Genomic DNA, 16,835 nt, shown 5'->3' with positions numbered 1-16,835 from the left:
CCGTCTAGCTTAATTGTAGTAACACCTGTCAAAACGAAATCTACTGGAGCAAGTCCAAAAACTGGCACCTACTTGAACTCACTTCCATATACCTCCATTAATCAAACAAAAATCAAAAACAGAAAAATTTGACTATGTGAACTTACTTGAAGTCAAATCAAAACTTGGGTGCTTGAAAAACTAGGGTTTTGTTTCGTCCAGCAGATGGACGGGAGAGAGAAGACACAGTCGCACCTACCAAAGTAACCCAAACTCTTCCAAACCTAAGCCGCCCTCCTTTAACAGTCACAAGACATCTTCCAAACACAGAACGCCACACCCAAGCTTCATTTTTCTTGGTAACTCAAAAATCTCTAATCAGTTAGGGTTTCGGGCAGCGACAAGACAACATCACTTCTTGGCAACAACTGGCCAGATCTAAATTCTCCAAACCCTTCTACCAACCAGGCAAGTGATTATCTATACTATAGAGAACCTATCTCTCCATACACTCCCTTGATTTTAGAGTGTACAGGAACAAAAGAAAAAGAAGAAAAAGAGGAACTGAACCCGCTCTGATACCAAGTTGAGAATCAGTCCTCTAATATTAGGTTTAAATGCAGTGATTAACAGTACAAATCAGATCTAAATGGAAGTACATGAGCTGTGTATGTAGAAGAGAAGAGGTAAGAGAAGAAGTCGAATTAGTCTTCTTCCTCCTCTAACCCTAATTTTATTAAATTCTAAAACAAATTGACAAGTATACCCTTAAGTGGGCGGCCAGCTTACATAAAAAAAATAAAATAAGAACAAATAACAGGCCCATCAACATAAAATAAAAGATAAAGAAGGATATCACATAAGAAGCTGTTAGGGCCCATTCGGCCCAGTCTCTTTACACATTGAGAATATCTCCATACTTCTATGCTTTATTTCATGGGGAGATACTCCCAATGCAAGATTGGGAAAGGTTGTTAGAATGGTTTGGACACAAGTTTGCCCTGATAGAAGCCGATCTCCTTTCATCTACAAACTTAGCTCCACATATAATACATTGGAAATAACATGCAAGTTCCGCACTTACATAAAGGTTTGAATTTCCATAGCATATATATGCATGAATTAATTTTTCTACCCTATCCCTACGTAACCAAAACATATAGAATATATGTTTCCCATGTTATATGTGCAGAATTTTCTCAAGTTACAGAATAGGTAGCAAGGTTCCAATAACAGAGGTCACAATCTCAATACCTTTGGTTTGTCCGTGTGATTAGGTAACTACTTCCTTCAGACTTGGAATCTATCATAATCAAGCAGTAAGACATGAGAAGCTAATCACATTTCTCACTTCTCCCATTTTTCTTTTCTTATCAACCCTAGATCTACATCAGTAGTCGCCCTCAGACACAATCTCAAATCCATTCTCTTAAATATGCCAGCCCAAGATTTTACCATTGGACCAAGGAATGACCCCTAACCTTGGATCTACATCTCGAAGTTGCAATCTGTTATAGTATCGCCATGCTGTATAAGCTACAAGCACCAGAGATGGTGCCTACATGAATACATTGTTTTTCCTATTCAGAGCTGTCTTGCTGCCTAGTGCCATCACAGTTCAGCCAAGGAAGAACTTTGCAACTTCTTTTTAAGCCGAAGAACACGTTTTCTGTGTGAACGACCCTTTTGGTGTTGCTCCCACTCATGAGCTCCCCTAAGAATCCGACTTCCACAGGCCTACAGAAAGAGAAGTTGAAGGTGTGTTGATCTTAAAATCATTATTATAATCACATGCCACTTGGAAAACAGAAAAGAAAATTCTGATAGTGTCCCACTTTTAAGGCATTAACTAACCTCACAGATATGTTGAGTCCACAAATCCCTTGAAACTAATTTTGGTCTCTCCAAACCATTGAACATCTCTGAGTCGGGCACCAAGTATTCATCCTTGAACAAGAAAGATCTGATTACGTTAACAGAAGGTTTAACCACTTGTTCTTGCCATGATTCATCAGAGTTGCCTGCAGTTAAGTGTATTCAATGAAATAATAAATGAAAACAGGTAGAAAGTGTTTCTCACAACTAAATAGAAAGAAATGCATTGAACAGTAAATTACTCAGATTGTCACATACACAATATGGCTTCAGTTGCATCAACATAATGCAGATCCCAGCCAAAAAGGGTTTGCAATCTTGTGAGTCTCCTTTTCTAGAAAACAATGACATATTTTAGCCTATGACCTTTGACATGGAAAAATAACCAAAAGAAAATATGGCATGGCAAAGAAATAGAAATGCAGAAGACTTCGAAGTAAAACTGCTGAAAGGAGAAGTTAAAGAGTTAAACTTACGGTGTATGATAAATTCTGCAAGAAGCTAAATACAAAAAGTGAGAAAAGCATTAAAAAATCCAAAGACAAGGGAGAAATAAAAAAATAAAATAAAAACCTAGATGAAGTTGGATGCATCAAAGTGAAAATCAAATAACCCTAGTAAAGAATGAGGAGATCAAGAAGCAGCAAAACATTCTTTTCGGAGATTAATAAATAAAGAACATTTTGGAAATACAAAGGGGCCATTACTTGTAATGGCAAAATGTCAAGCCTACAAGCATGAAAAAAAGAGGTATGTCTGAGAGAGAGCATAGATATATTGTAGAATTAGGGATTCAGAGGTTGAAAAAGCCTTTTGGGAAAGGCTTTATGCTTGTTGGCATCCCAATAAAAGTTTGGAAATACTTAGGTGAGATGGGCTTATTATATTTGACTAAATTGTTCAATATAATATAAAACAAAGAAAATGCATACTGAGAGGAGTAGACGACATGAACTTTGGGAAAGGGTGAGTGACAATTAAGAGATGAAACTAGTAGTTTATAAAAGAACAAAAAAAATTGGATTCATGCTGATGTGATAATCTGGAATATATAGAAGGAAAGGAATGATCGAATTTTCAACCAAGTGCAGACATCAGAAGAGATAATCAGCAGGGCCTGTGGTACCCCATATTCTTCTTTTTCAATAGGTAAATAGAAATTTTTTCATTAAAAAGAAAAAGTATACAATCTAGCCAGGTGTTCAGGCAACACAAACTGTTATGATTTGGTATGCCTTGAAGTTCTATCTGTCTGAGATCAGTCACGTAGAAAGAGGTAGAAAGGTGAAAGAAAGAGAGAGAGAGAAAAGGAGAAAGTCTGGTTTGAACTGGAAGTCAAAAGACCATTCCTCCCATTCGGCCAGACAGTGCTTTTATTATTAAAATTAATTGAAAAGACATATGTGCCCTTATTTAAGTAAGGAGCACCGGTTCTAACACAGCATTACAGATCAGCAACCTTAATCTAGGTAATAAAGACAGAAATACCCCTACGCTAACACTCCCCCTTAATCATATACTCACCAGCTTGTTACATATGTAGTCCACTCTTCCCCGACTCAAGCATTTTGTAAATAAGTCAGCCCACTGATTTCCTGTATTAACATATGTAGTGTCTAGCTCTCCATTCAGCACCTTCTCCCTCACAAAGTGATAGTCAACCTCAATGTGCTTGGTTCTTTCATGAAACATTGGATTAGAGGAAATATGAACTGCAGCCTGATTGTCACAAATAGAGCTTCATTGGAGTATTGATGTTGTACCCTACTTCCTGTAGAAAGTTCCTTATCCACACTAATTCACAAGCAGTGTGCGCCATAGCCCTATATTCTACTTCTGCACTACTTCTTGCCATGACTGTCTGCTTCTTACTTTTCCATGTCACCAGGTTACCTCCCAGGAAAGTGCAATAGCATGTGGTAGACCACCTATCAGACATAGAACCGGCCCAATCAGCATCAGAATACCCTTCTATTTCAAGTTTTCCTCCACTTTTGTATATCAAACCGTGACCCGGAGCCCCTTTTAAATACCTCACAATTCTCAAAACTGCATTCTAATGAGGAATCAGAGGTTTCTGCATGAACTGACTTGCCACACTAACCGCAAATGAGATGTCTGGTCTAGTAATGGTTAGGTAGTTCAGTTTCCCTACAAGTCGTCGGTATCTGCCAGGGTCTTCAAACACTTCACCCATATCACCGCTTAGCCTAGTATTTGTGTCCATAGGTGTTTCAATTGGTTTAGCACCCAACAAGCTTGTTTCTTCTAGCAAATCAAGCACATAATTACTCTGGCACAGATTAATACCATACTAAGATCTTGCTACCTCTATCCCCAAGAAATACTTCAGTTTATCAAGATCCTTTGTCTGAAAATTATCCTACAGATAAGTCTTTAACCTGTCAATACCCATGTTATCATTTCCAATAATAACAATATCATCCACATATACCACCAACAATATTTTTCCTCCCGGAGAGTCATGACGAAATACAGAATGATCAACTTGGCACTGTTTCATACCAAACTTCTTTATTACCTCACTGAACCTACCAAACCATGCTCGAGGAGACTGTTTAAGCCCATATATAGCCTTCCTTAGTCTGCACACCTTACCATCCTCCCCCTGAGCAACAAACCCCGGAGGTTGCTCCATGTAGACCTCCTCGAGTAAGTCACCAAGCAAAAAGGCATTCTTGATATCAAGTTGATATAGCGGCCAATCATACATAGCGGCAAGAGAGATCACAACCCGAACTGAACCTATCTTAGCAACTGGTGAGAAGGTCTCTGTGTAGTCAATACCATAGGTTTGGGAGTACCCTTTTGCAACCAATCGTGCTTTCAGGCGTTCAACACTACCATCAGGCAGATACTTAACCGTATAAGCTCATTTACAACCAACAGCTTGCTTCCCGGGAGGAAGAGCGGTGAGGTCCCAAGTATGATTATGATGAAGGGTAGAAAGTTCTTCCATCACTCGGCACCACCCTGGAGAGACAAGGGCTTCCTGGACATCCTTAGGGACAACAACTGAGGATAACAAGGTGACAAACTGGCGATGGGAGGCGGAAAGGTGAGTAAGTGAAACATAATTAGAAATAGGATGAAGGGTGCAAGTGTGTTTACCTTTCCGCAAGGCAACAGGAAGTGGAAGAGGAGGAGGTGATGAGGAAGAAAAATCACCGGGCCCCAAAAAGAACGGAGTAGACTCAAAGAAGGTGACATCAGCACACACAAAGGACCGCCGAGAACTAGGATGGTAACACTTATACCCTTTCTGGGTCCGAGAATAGCCAAGGAAGATGCACTTAAGAGAACGGGCATCGAACTTGTCATTCTCGGGACCAAGATTATGGACGAAGCAGACACACCCAAATACCCTAGGCGTAAGAGGAAACAGAGACAAGGCGGGAAACAATACCGTAAACGGAGAATGACCATCAAGGATGAACGTGGGCATCCGATTAATCAGAAAGCAAGAGGTAAGCACTGCATCACTCCAAAAGGGTTTGGGAACATTCATGTGATGCATAAGGGATCGTGTTGTTTCCAAGAGAAGGCGATTCTTTCTCTCAGCCACCCCGTTTTGTTGTGGGGTGTAGGTACATGAGGTCTGATGGATAATGCCGTGTTGGTCCAAGTATTCTTGAAATGATGAGGATAAATATTCACAGCCATTATCAGAACGGAAAACTTTAATGTGGGTACCAAATTGATTACGAATCTCAACATAAAATTTCTGAAAAATGGTAAACAATTCACTTCTTTCTTTCATTAGATAGAGCCACGTCATCCTTGAAAAATCATCGACAAAAATGACAAAATATCTATATCCATTATATGACATCACTTTATAAGGACCCCAAACATCGGAGTGAATCAAAGCAAAAGGACTCGACACACGGTTATCAACCCTAGAACGAAAGGGAATATGATGGTGTTTCCCAAACTGACACGACTCACAATCCAAAACAGAAAGTTGACGAAAAGACGGAACCAAAGACTTCAAAACTTTTAGCGACGGATGACCAAATCAGTAGTGCCACTAGAGAGGAGAAAAGGATGACTGGAAAGTTGTTGAAGTTCTACCACCACCATCAAGATAATACAGTCCACCAGCTTTAAGCCCTCCACCAATCTTCATCCCCGTCTTGAGATCCTGAAAAACACACATAGAAGGATAAAAAGTAATGGAGCATTTAAGTGATTTGGTCAACTTACTAACAGACATAAGATTAAAAGGCAATTTAGGAACATACAAAACTAAGGAGAGGGATACAGGGTCTAGGTCAACATTACCAACACCACAAATGGAGGATGCGGAGCCATTAGCAAGGGTGACAAATTGTGATGTTGAGCAATGAGATAAGGAAGAAAACACACCTGGAGTTCTAGTCATGTGATCGGAGGCTCTAGAGTCAATGATCCAAGGATTGGGTGTGGATGCCACACAAGCCATACCTGAGTGAGCAAAAGTTGTCGTGTTCTGCTGTGATTGGATAAACCTCTCATATTCATCACGGGGAACACTCACCATCTCCTTCACGGGACCATCTGTGGATGTAGGAGGTATCTGATCAGATGAATGATTCTCCTGTCTAAAGTTGGAACTGGAGTCACTAGTCACAGCATGATTGGCCCAGGTTGAGGCTGGACCATGTAGATCATAACATTAGTTAATGGGTCCATCCATACCACAATGAGTGCACTTCCTCGGGCCTGAGCCACGTCCTCTACCACAATCTCCCCTTGAATCTCTGCCCCCAGTACGACCACCACCACGATTATAAGTAGGCCCACCATTGCCACTTCGGCCATACACCGGACCACTACTACCACCACGGCCAGACTAAGCTCCCCAAGCTCCACCTCTAGCACCACAGCCTCTCGACACAGCAAAGGCAGATCTATCTGAGATTTTAGAGTTCTCAGTAGATCCGATAGAAATCCTCCAGAGTCGAGCAAATACCTCTTCTAAAGAGGGGAGAGCTGATCCTCCTAGTATCTGAGCCAGCACTGGTTCATATTCAGATTTCAGTTCCACCAAAAATCTAGTCACATCAAGTTGTTCTCTCTGTTGTTGCTGAATCTTGACATCAGAAGTGAGAGGTGATAGACATTCAACTCATTACGAATGTTTCTCATACTAGCATAGTACTCCTCAAGACTCTGATTGCCCTGTTGCAGATTAAAGTACTCCTGATACAGCTGATACACTCTGGTTGTATTGTCCTGACCCGAATACAATTTCTTCGCATGGTCCCACACATCTTTGGCAGTGTCAAGAAACATGAAGTTTACACTAATCTTGGGTTCCATACTATTCCACAACCACGTGATGATCTGAGCATCCTCTTGCTCCCAGTCTTCATACTCGTGAGAGTCAGTGGAGGGTTTCTCCTCTCTTGTGTGTTTTACCTTCTTCTTTGCCTTCAAAAAGACTTCGACGGATTTAGCCCAAGGCACATAATTCTCTCCATTTAGTTTAATGGAGGTCATCTAAACATTCAAGTAGGCTGTAGGCACCATCACATTAGGTTTACAATCACTGTTATCTCCCATTCTGTTATCACCGATTCTGCACACCTGCTGAATTCTATTACCACTGAATTCTGCACACTGCACACAACTTATCACTGAAGGAACAACCACACGAGAAGAAAATCAGTCCACACAAGACACCCACTACACCACACGAACCAGCCCTACATCGATTAGGGGAGGGCTTAGAAACCACAGCAACCGACCACACAAGACACGACTAGAGGCATAGAAACCACAGCAACCGACCACACAAGACACGACTAGAGGCATAGAAACCTCCAAGGGGGGAGGGCGATCACTCCTTTTCAGCCCTTTCCCTTATCTCCAGTTGAATTCAGAAAAAATCAAGAGAAACCCTAGATTGGGTGCGCAAAGAAGAGAAATCTAAGCAGATTTGAGTTGCTCTAATACCATGTTATGATTCGGTCTGCCTTGAAGTTCTATCTGTCTGAGATCAATCACGTAGAAAGAGGTAGAAAGGTGAAAGAAAGAGAGAAAGAGAAAAGGAGAAAGTCTGGTTCGAACTGGAAGTCAAAAGACCATTCCTCCCATTCGGCCAGACAATGCTTTTATTATTAAAATTAATTGAAAAGACATATGTGCCCTTATTTAAGTAAGGAGCACTGGTTCTAACACAACATTACAGATCAGCAACCTCAATCTAGGTAATAAAGACAGAAATAGCCCTATGCTAACACAAACAATCACAACAAAGGATTAACAACACCATGCCAAAACAAAAGAAAAAGAAAACCACATCAAAACATATCATCCAGGTTACAAATTTGTAACCCCAAAACTTCCCCAAGACTGTCCCCTAGGTCTTCTATTGACTTGCTTGATCAAATTCTGGCAAAACCAAGACCCAATCTGTTACGAATTTTCCAATAGCTGCCACAAGCCTATCCAAGTTCCAATCTTTATCCTCAAACACTCGCCTATTTCTTTCTTTCCATATATTCCAGCAGATAGCAAAAGGTAAACAGCTCCAAACTAACCTGGCTGTCTTGCTTCCTGAGTTTTAGCTTGCAACAACACAATATCAGATTATGCTTTCTCAGCACATTTCTAACCAGAACCCGTCTTCCTTTTCTCATTTCCCTGGCATTCCAAGATAGCAACTTCATTTCCACCTTCACTCACCCCACCCCTCCCTCCCTCTCTTATTTCTCACAGTCGCTCCCCTTCACTCTTCCTCGTCAAGGTCCTCCTCCTGCCCTTTACCTTCCACGCCTCTCCCCCCTCCCCCACTGCTTTCTTCTTACTATATTCTTCCCTCCTACTCCTTTCAAATTGTTCAATTGCCTTTCTGACCACTCTCTCCTCACCCAGAAAGAATAAGCTAAGTGGTTTTCCCACCTCCACCTGTTGTTCAATATCCACCCTCATCTAAACAGTAATTTCTTCACCTAAAAGCTCCCCTCTCTCAAGTCCTCTGTCACCTCTCCTCCTTCCCTTACTTCCTTCCCCACCTCCCATTTTTCCACTTCTCCCCTTGCACCCCCAACCCCTCCGCTTCCTTGACTTGAAAATCTTCTCTTTCGGTTATACGCCCTGTGCTGTTTTTCAAGCCTGTCACACTCCCCAGAAATTTTCCTTTGATCTACACCCTCCACCACCCTCTTCAACTTCCATGGTTCTCCTGTTATCCCCTACTTTACTGGAACCTTCCAGCCCAGACGAAGAAGGGAGGAGGAACAAACCATACCTCAATTCAATTACTCTATAATATCAAATGTCTTCAATCCAGGCAGAAATCTGTCCAACTCCTCCAACTCTTTGTCAAATGTTTGAACTAAAAATATTTCAATTTCATAAAGGAAAATAAAAAGGAAAAAGTCATCTATAATGAAACTCAAAAATATTATGGGTTTGAAGAGAATATATTCATATTAAAAACAAGGGTAAATGTCTTAAACTACCCTTATGGTTAAGCTAATTGACTAAGTGCACCCTTACTGTTTAAAAATTGACTAACACTATCATTAGCGTCCGTCAACGTATATATGAAAAAGACTATTTTACCCTCCACTATAGATTATCGGATCTCCCCCTCTCCCTTTCATTTTCTTCGCTGGAACTACCAGAACAGCAGATAATGACCGGATCTGGGTTTCTTGCAGATCTGAGAGATACTCAGATATGGGTTGACCCATATGCGGCAAGAAGCCCCAGGGCTTTGGTCTAATTCAGAGTAACACCAAACTGGGCATTGTTCTTGAAGGTTTCACAAAGACATTAGTCCACTGCAACACGATCCCTGTGGAATTGTTCAAACGATGATTCCTCCAGTCCTTGTATGCATCCTCTTAATTGCCGTAACCAGTAGAACGAAGGCCAAAGGCAAAATCGAAGCTCCCCAACCTTTTAACTGCAGTAACCAATGGAACATTCAGAGTGTTGACCTCTGCATTTGCAGCAGTTACAGAGAAGAGAACAAGAGGGGTGCCGACCTCTACATCCAACCTCTGTAGTTGCAACGGTTCTGGAGAAGAGAACAAGAGGAGCGCCGACCTCTGCAATTTCGGAGAAGTGTGGCGGTTCTAGAGAAGACAATATATTGCTAGACTTGATGTTGATGCAGCACCACCTGGTTCCACCCATGATGTAGGTAATTCAAGCCCACTGCTACATGGATGAGCACCCTTCGCCGTCCCTCCCACCCCAACATCAACTCACTGCCTTTCCTACACCACCCTCTCATGTGGACTAAGTTCTTCTGTTGCAGCCTGCCCATGCTTGAGATCTCGGCCACAAACTCTCTCAATCCCTGATTGGAATCATGGTTGACGCATTTGACTGCAACCTCTATGTTGTTGGTAGAGTTCCTTTGTATGCGTTGCCAAAACCACCGAACCCTAGAAGATTTTCTTTTGGAAATTCATTTGTTGCTTCGTTAAGCTCTTGGAAGGAGAACCAGTGGGGCCAGTACTCAAGCTCCCATTCTTTGATGTTGTCCTCCTCTTCGGATTTTCCTCTTCCTTCGCCAAAACCAATAACGGCGAAAGAATAAACAGTGATTCCTAATATAGCTCCCACAAAATATGACGGCTGTGAATGTGGAAGATGCGGTGTGAAACTTGGCAATTTCATTGTGTTTATGTCAGGCAAAGAGTCAAATCCTTTATTACTAAAGCTCCAAGCTAGGATCCTCTGCTCTTCTCCTGAAGTGTCCTTTGATACAGAGAACCCAACAAACATCTCGTTGGATAATAATTGAACAGAGTTTTAGATGGTCGAGAAACACTTGCAAGAGCAAAAATGTTAGCATCCAACCTCTGCAGTTCCGATGGTTCCGGAGAAGAGAACGAGAGGGAAAAGGAAGAGGGGGAAAGTTGTAATTGTGATTCCCCTATAGCATTCGCCCTCTGCAATTCTAGTAGTTCTTGAGAAGAGAATGAGAGAAAATGGGAGAGATCAGAGATCTACAGTGAATGAGGGGGAAGTCGGAGGTGGAGGGTAAAATGAAAGAGGGCGAGGTCGGAGGTAGAGGGTAAAAAATTAGGTTTTTAAAAAATTATATGTCATGTGCGTATGAGTTTTGACGGAATATTAACAGAATCTAATGGTAAGGGTAGAGTTAGTCAATTGTCAAAAGCAGTAAGGGGTATTGTTAGTCAATTTTCAAACCATAAGGGTACACTTAGTCAATTAGCTAAACCATATGGGTAGTTTAAGAAATTTACCCTTAAAACAAAATATTTGGATGATATCTATGTACATATAAATTGAAAACCCGATGTTGATTTAATTAGCAAAATAAAACTTGTTCAGAACAATATAAAATATTTTAAATGCACTAGGAAATTTGTCAAGATATATTCCAATAATATTTCATATCAGTACCCATGGAAATGGAAATATGTAGACATTTTCAACCATGGACAAGATGAGAATGTTGAGATGGATGAGTAAAAAGATTAGAAAGGAAAGAAAAGTGCATTGAAGAGAACCTAGGAGTAGTTCCAATTAGTGACAAGATGAGTAAAAGTTGACCGAGATGGTTTGATCTGGTGCATATATGACTAATAATTGCACCAATAGGAGTAAGTTGATACAAGTAGAAGGTTCTAAAAGAGCATGGAGAATACCACGAAAAGCATGGGTTTAAGTGCTGAAAATAATCTAAGGGTGTATGATTTGACATAAAATTTGACTCCTGATACAGAATAATGACAGAAGACGATTCACGTAACCAATCCTAGAAAGTTGGGGATAAATGCTAAGATGAGCTTTGAGGTGAGTAATGTGAGTTGTACTAAGCAAAAAATATACCCAATTCTTTCTGAAAATTGAACTACAGTATGATAAGTATGCTTTATCATGCCTCAACCAGAAATGCATGTGCAAGCAAGAAAGCATGACACATAAAGATGTGAAAGTAGTACACATACTTGACGACGAACAAGTCTTCTGGTATTTGCTTTTAGCTTGTCAATAGCTTCTTGTAAGATAATTTTGTAATAGTCATCATCAGAGAAATCCAAAATAGCCCTCAAATTCTCTCTTGAAATCATATTTCCCTTGTTTGTCGATGTACTCGTGCCACCCCCAGCACTTGAGTCATAATGTGCATTTGTGATACAAGAATGAGATGCATTTGTATTGGAATGAAATATTCTAAGAAAATCTTCAAATTCGCGCACACCAATAGCCTGCCGCAACCCCCGAGTGTAATCTGAAGTCGGGCCATAAATATCATAAACTTCATTTAGTAAGCCAGCATCAACCATGCTGTCTACTCGCTTTTCCACATATCGATCCAACACAGGGAGAGAAGCATCCACACATATAAAACAGCAATTATATCTGAAATTATCCACTCGGCCCCAATTCTGCCCTGCCACATTCAACATTAGAAAATCATTTTACACGTGAGTCAGGTTTGACTCAACTCCAATCATACTTCTTGCCTTCTTAAACAAAAATTGGAAAACAAATAGAATGGTCCTGACAAGATTGATGATCAGAGAGAAAAGACATAGACATAGGTATAGTAATTGCCATTTATAGCTGATTAAAAACAGTAATTGCTATTTATATATAAACTAAGCAATTGTTACCCAACAAACCTATTCATGGCATTAATCTTTGGACTATGAAATATAAAAGTGCTCCCTATATTTGTTGCTTCATGAACTCTCTGCTTACTAGGCATTTGCACAATTCTCACACATTAGAAGAACGAAACATAGAAGTTCATTGCTTTAGTATCTCTAAAAATTTATCTATTTCCTAACGAAGAAAAAATATGCATGCACCAATTCCTGATAGAAATTAAAGGTGCCTGCTGGCTCAAATGGTGAAGTCAGTGGATGTGATTCCCCCAGCCTGGGATCAAATCCTGCTTTCATCATCCCCACCCCCACTTCCAAATTTATCTAGCAAAATAAATAAAGAAATAAAATTCTTGCTAGAAACCATTTTAGAACAGATACCCATCACATTTTCATTCTTCTTTGAAGTTTCCAGCACATGCCAAACTCCAGACAACAGAAAGGAGGGCTCCAACTAGATCATAAACATGACAAGAATGACCCTAACCAGGAAGAAGTACAAACCTCTGAAGCCTTTCCTTGCAAAAGTTTGCTAGGGAGAACACCAGTGCGTGCATACAAGCCAAGAAAATGGTTTATCTGCACATAGCAACAACATTTAAATAATCCAACTAAAATATAAAAACCGGAATAGCAAGTACGGTTTTTCTTACCATGTTGAGTTGAGGGGTGTGTCTTCTGTAAAATATTCCAAGTCTCAATAAATCATATATATCATGTGCTATTTAAATACTGGATACAGAACACATTCTTATACAGATCGTAATATTGGTCCATGACCAGCACATAAACAAATCCCAAGCACAAAATCTTCATGTAACTAGTTACAAAATTATTCCAGGATACCTTTTACCTTTTCTGAACAATCACTACATTTTAGAACTTGCAGGTATATCCTCAATGGAAATTGTTCCATTCAAGTATGCAATGTCATAGAATCATGCATGTAATGTCTAGTAGATGCAAGGTTAGCAATTTCTTATCTCTTACTGTCCTCAAACCAGGAAAAAATACTGATAAAAAGTAAATGAATGCTTGCATCCTAACTGGATTACAAAGGATATTTAGTATGATCTAATCCTAAGATGTGGGAATATTCAATTCAGTTTTATCAAACAGTTGACTAGTTGACTAGTCAATTGAGGGCCAGACCAACTAGGCATCAACATTTACTTGTCCGTCAATAACCAGTTGACAGAGTCAAAATTGTTTGAAGCATTTTTGCCTATACTTATCTCTAACTATTTAAAATAGTATACTATATGCTTTTATTTTATTATATGCATACCGTTGCTCTAAGTGTGTGTGTGTGTGTGTGTGTCTTAGAACATGGTTGACAGATGGTATATGTAATAGAAAATTAGAAATTATACACATTAAAAAAAGAAAGTGGAGAAGTCATTTTAAGTTTCTTCTCATGTCATGAAAAAGGAATAGGAAAAAAGAGATAAGGTAGAAGAGAAGAAAGAACAGTGAAAGGAAAGATTGCTTTCATCTAACAATAGTAGATGCAAATCTCGTCTCTCTGTTTAAAGAGACTCTTCACATAATATTTTTTTTGCTAGCAAAAAGAAAATTTATTAAAGGAAAGAAAAAGGATTACAATGGTGATATATATATCAGTGAAGAGAGGTCAAACCAATAAAAGCCCCCTGCCCATACTCATCCCAACCAACAATTGAGTCCCTACAACATCCCTCAAGGACCTCATTCTATCCCAAAACACACAATCGAACCCCCCCCCTCCTTTCATTCGCCCCACTTCTAACAACAACCTTCTACAATCCATATGTCCCATGTTGGTAGTATGGGATGAAAACATGAGGTATTCCACATCGGTAGTATGGGATGCTGTTGTGGGGCATATATGTGCTTGGGTTCCCTCCCTCTAACAAATGGTATCAGAGCCTACACTATGCCTCCTAGTTGCAATCATGCGGCGCAGGTGGTGACGTCAGTATTGCAGTGTTCGGCCGGGACTAGGTGGACTAGTGCAAAGCCAGCCTGCATGGGCACTGGGACTGCAGAACGTGGTGGAATGTTACGATCCATTTGTCCCATGTTGGTTGTATGGAATGCTAATGTGAGGTGTCCCACATCGGTAGTATGGGATGCTATTGTGGGGTATATATGTGCTTGGGTTCCCTCCCTCTAACAGCTAGCTTTTAGGGGTGAGTTCTCCTAAGGCACATAACACAACCATTAATGAAAACTACTACATCCTCTCTCAAACAAAAACCCCCCTGAACCAAGACTTCATACCAATTCCAGAGTCCAGACCCTCCATTACACTTCTTCAAACTCCTGCTCCTTTCACATTTCTTTTGAGTCATCTTCATTCTTTCTAGACTCAAACTCCAAAAAAAGCTCGTCTTGCAAACTCCTACCCACCCAAGAAAAACAATACCAGAGACTGACTCACTTGTACATCCACGTTCACCAATTTATTGATATCAAACTTCTTCTCAGAGTTATGTCAACCACTCTCAATTGATTATCCGTCGTTCCTTTTCTTCCTGTTGCCCCTCCACACCTTCAGCACATCCTCTCTCTGAAAAACTTGATTTTGCCCCACCCTTCCACTTTCCACTAACACCTTATGGAAACAAAGAACCTTGGTTACCACTCTCCTTTTGATTTCGAACTTTAACCCTCCTCACTCTTTTCTTATTATAAATCCTTTTGAATCAATTACAAGGCCCAGCTCCAATAACCCCCACCTTTAATCATGAGAAAAGCTTTGTCACATGCACCAAATGACCATTGCTAATTCCTTTTGATTTTTTTAAAAAACAAATGCAAATCTTTCTCTTCTATCACATCATTTGAAGCCCCCTCTTCCCATCAAAATTACATACATATATTGTTATATATGAGTCACCATTCAATTTGTTATATATTTTAAAAATTTTATTAACGAGTTAAAATCTAGACAAAAAAACATCACTTATTGATTTTTTAGGGAAAGGCACAGGCACCAGAAAATTATTCAAAACCCTTACTTTTCTATGGTCATTTGGATGAATCCGCCTTACAGAATCTGGATCAAGCTCTTTAAGAAGGTTATAACTGCTGCTAGTAAATTCATCAACAACCAGATCCTCTTTATTGTCGGCCTGTTTGTCATCTGTAAAATTAAGACTAATGTCAATTTGCAGAAACTGCAAATACAGTAATGTCTTTTGGACTGATGGGGTTCTTGTTTACCAGGGGCAATATTCAAACAATGCTCAACCATATTATCCATCGAATCATCTAGAAGGAATGGACTTACAAGAGCCTGTGTGCAGCACCAAGGAAAATAATAAATACCCCTTATGTATGGACTGTCACAACCTTAGCAATTTAACATCTAACAAATTAAAATATATAGCTACGACCAACAATTTTTGTCCATCCAAAATATTGTATATTCAGATATATAAATACATCCCATATGTAAGTCAATTCACATGCATAAAAAAGAAGACAAATACAAGATGACAATAAACCAGGCACTTGAATGCATAGTGGATAAATCAATTCAAAAAGCATACAACACAGCAGAAGTCTTCTTGAAATCTGTGAATTTTGCCATAAACATTACAATGATATCACTTCATAAATGACTTCTCAAGTGGCTACATATTACAGGATTCAAACAAGAAGCTGAAATCGAGTCAAATTGAACCCCATCTGAATTTGGCCCCTCCACTTCATGAGCTGCAAACAGGTCCTCACAAAAATTCACAATTGCCCCTGTGACCTCCAATTCCCCTTCAAACCTCCTATCCCTGATCTTAATGCTTGAGATTTTATTTATTCTTCTGAGATTAGCTATCTTGTGAAAGAAAGAAGTGTTCCTATCACCCTCCTTTAACCAATAGGCTCTTGGTTTATATTTCCTCCATCAGTGCTAACCAACCAAAAGCATCTCTAGCTGCTTCTCTATCCTTCCTTTCAGCATCAGAAAGAACCCCAACCTCTTCTTTACATCCAGCCTCTGGGTTACCTCCAAAACCTTAGACTTTCTATGAGAGAGACATCCAACCTCTTCCTTGCACCAGGCCTTGATTTTGCTCTTTAAGTACTTTAACTTCCTCCAGAACACCATACATGCAGAACCAGACACTTGGGATTCATTCCACCACTCCTCTAACTTGCCAAAGAACCCAGGGATCTGGAACAACATCATCTCCAGCTTGAAGAGCCCTGGCATTCTGTTTCTAGCCCCCACTCTCAAAAGAATTGGCCAATGATCAGATGTTGTCCGAGCTAACGCCACCTGTACTGAACCTGGAAACCATAGTTTTCAAGGCGCCAAGGTGAGGCTAGGCGACCACAGGGCGCCCAGGCGCCTAGGCGCTTAGGCGTCGCCTAGGCGTTGGAATTTTA

At 40.1% G+C, this 16,835-nt stretch overlaps 1 protein-coding gene across 4 annotated transcripts in view; it reads right to left on the bottom strand.

Annotated features, from left to right (window-relative positions):
* Positions 1-974: 974 nt before the first annotated feature.
* IPT2 (tRNAisopentenyltransferase 2) overlaps positions 975-16,835 on the bottom strand; it is a 36,586-nt gene continuing 20,725 nt past the window's right edge. For 2 of the 4 annotated variants that reach the window (XM_088891221.1, XM_010262316.3), the window contains exons 6-12: positions 15,669-15,741; positions 15,464-15,588; positions 12,966-13,040; positions 11,799-12,239; positions 2,113-2,188; positions 1,834-2,000; positions 975-1,716 (exon numbers count right to left, since the gene is read on the bottom strand). In XM_088891221.1, coding sequence (XP_088747347.1) covers positions 1,591-1,716; positions 1,834-2,000; positions 2,113-2,188; positions 11,799-12,239; positions 12,966-13,040; positions 15,464-15,588; positions 15,669-15,741 — 1,083 coding nt within the window. In that variant the 3' untranslated portion in view covers positions 975-1,590. Of the gene's footprint in view, positions 1,717-1,833; positions 2,001-2,112; positions 2,189-11,798; positions 12,240-12,965; positions 13,041-15,463; positions 15,589-15,668; positions 15,745-16,835 lie in introns of all 4 variants that reach the window. The other 2 variants (XM_088891222.1, XM_010262317.3) reach the window with 2 other exon arrangements.

This window comes from Nelumbo nucifera, chromosome 7 (genome assembly GCF_055504915.1).
Source record: "Nelumbo nucifera cultivar China Antique chromosome 7, China Antique-T2T, whole genome shotgun sequence".
Lineage (NCBI taxonomy): Eukaryota > Viridiplantae > Streptophyta > Magnoliopsida > Proteales > Nelumbonaceae > Nelumbo > Nelumbo nucifera.
Note: the sequence above shows the minus strand (reverse complement) of the source record. Positions and strands in the feature narration are given on the sequence as shown.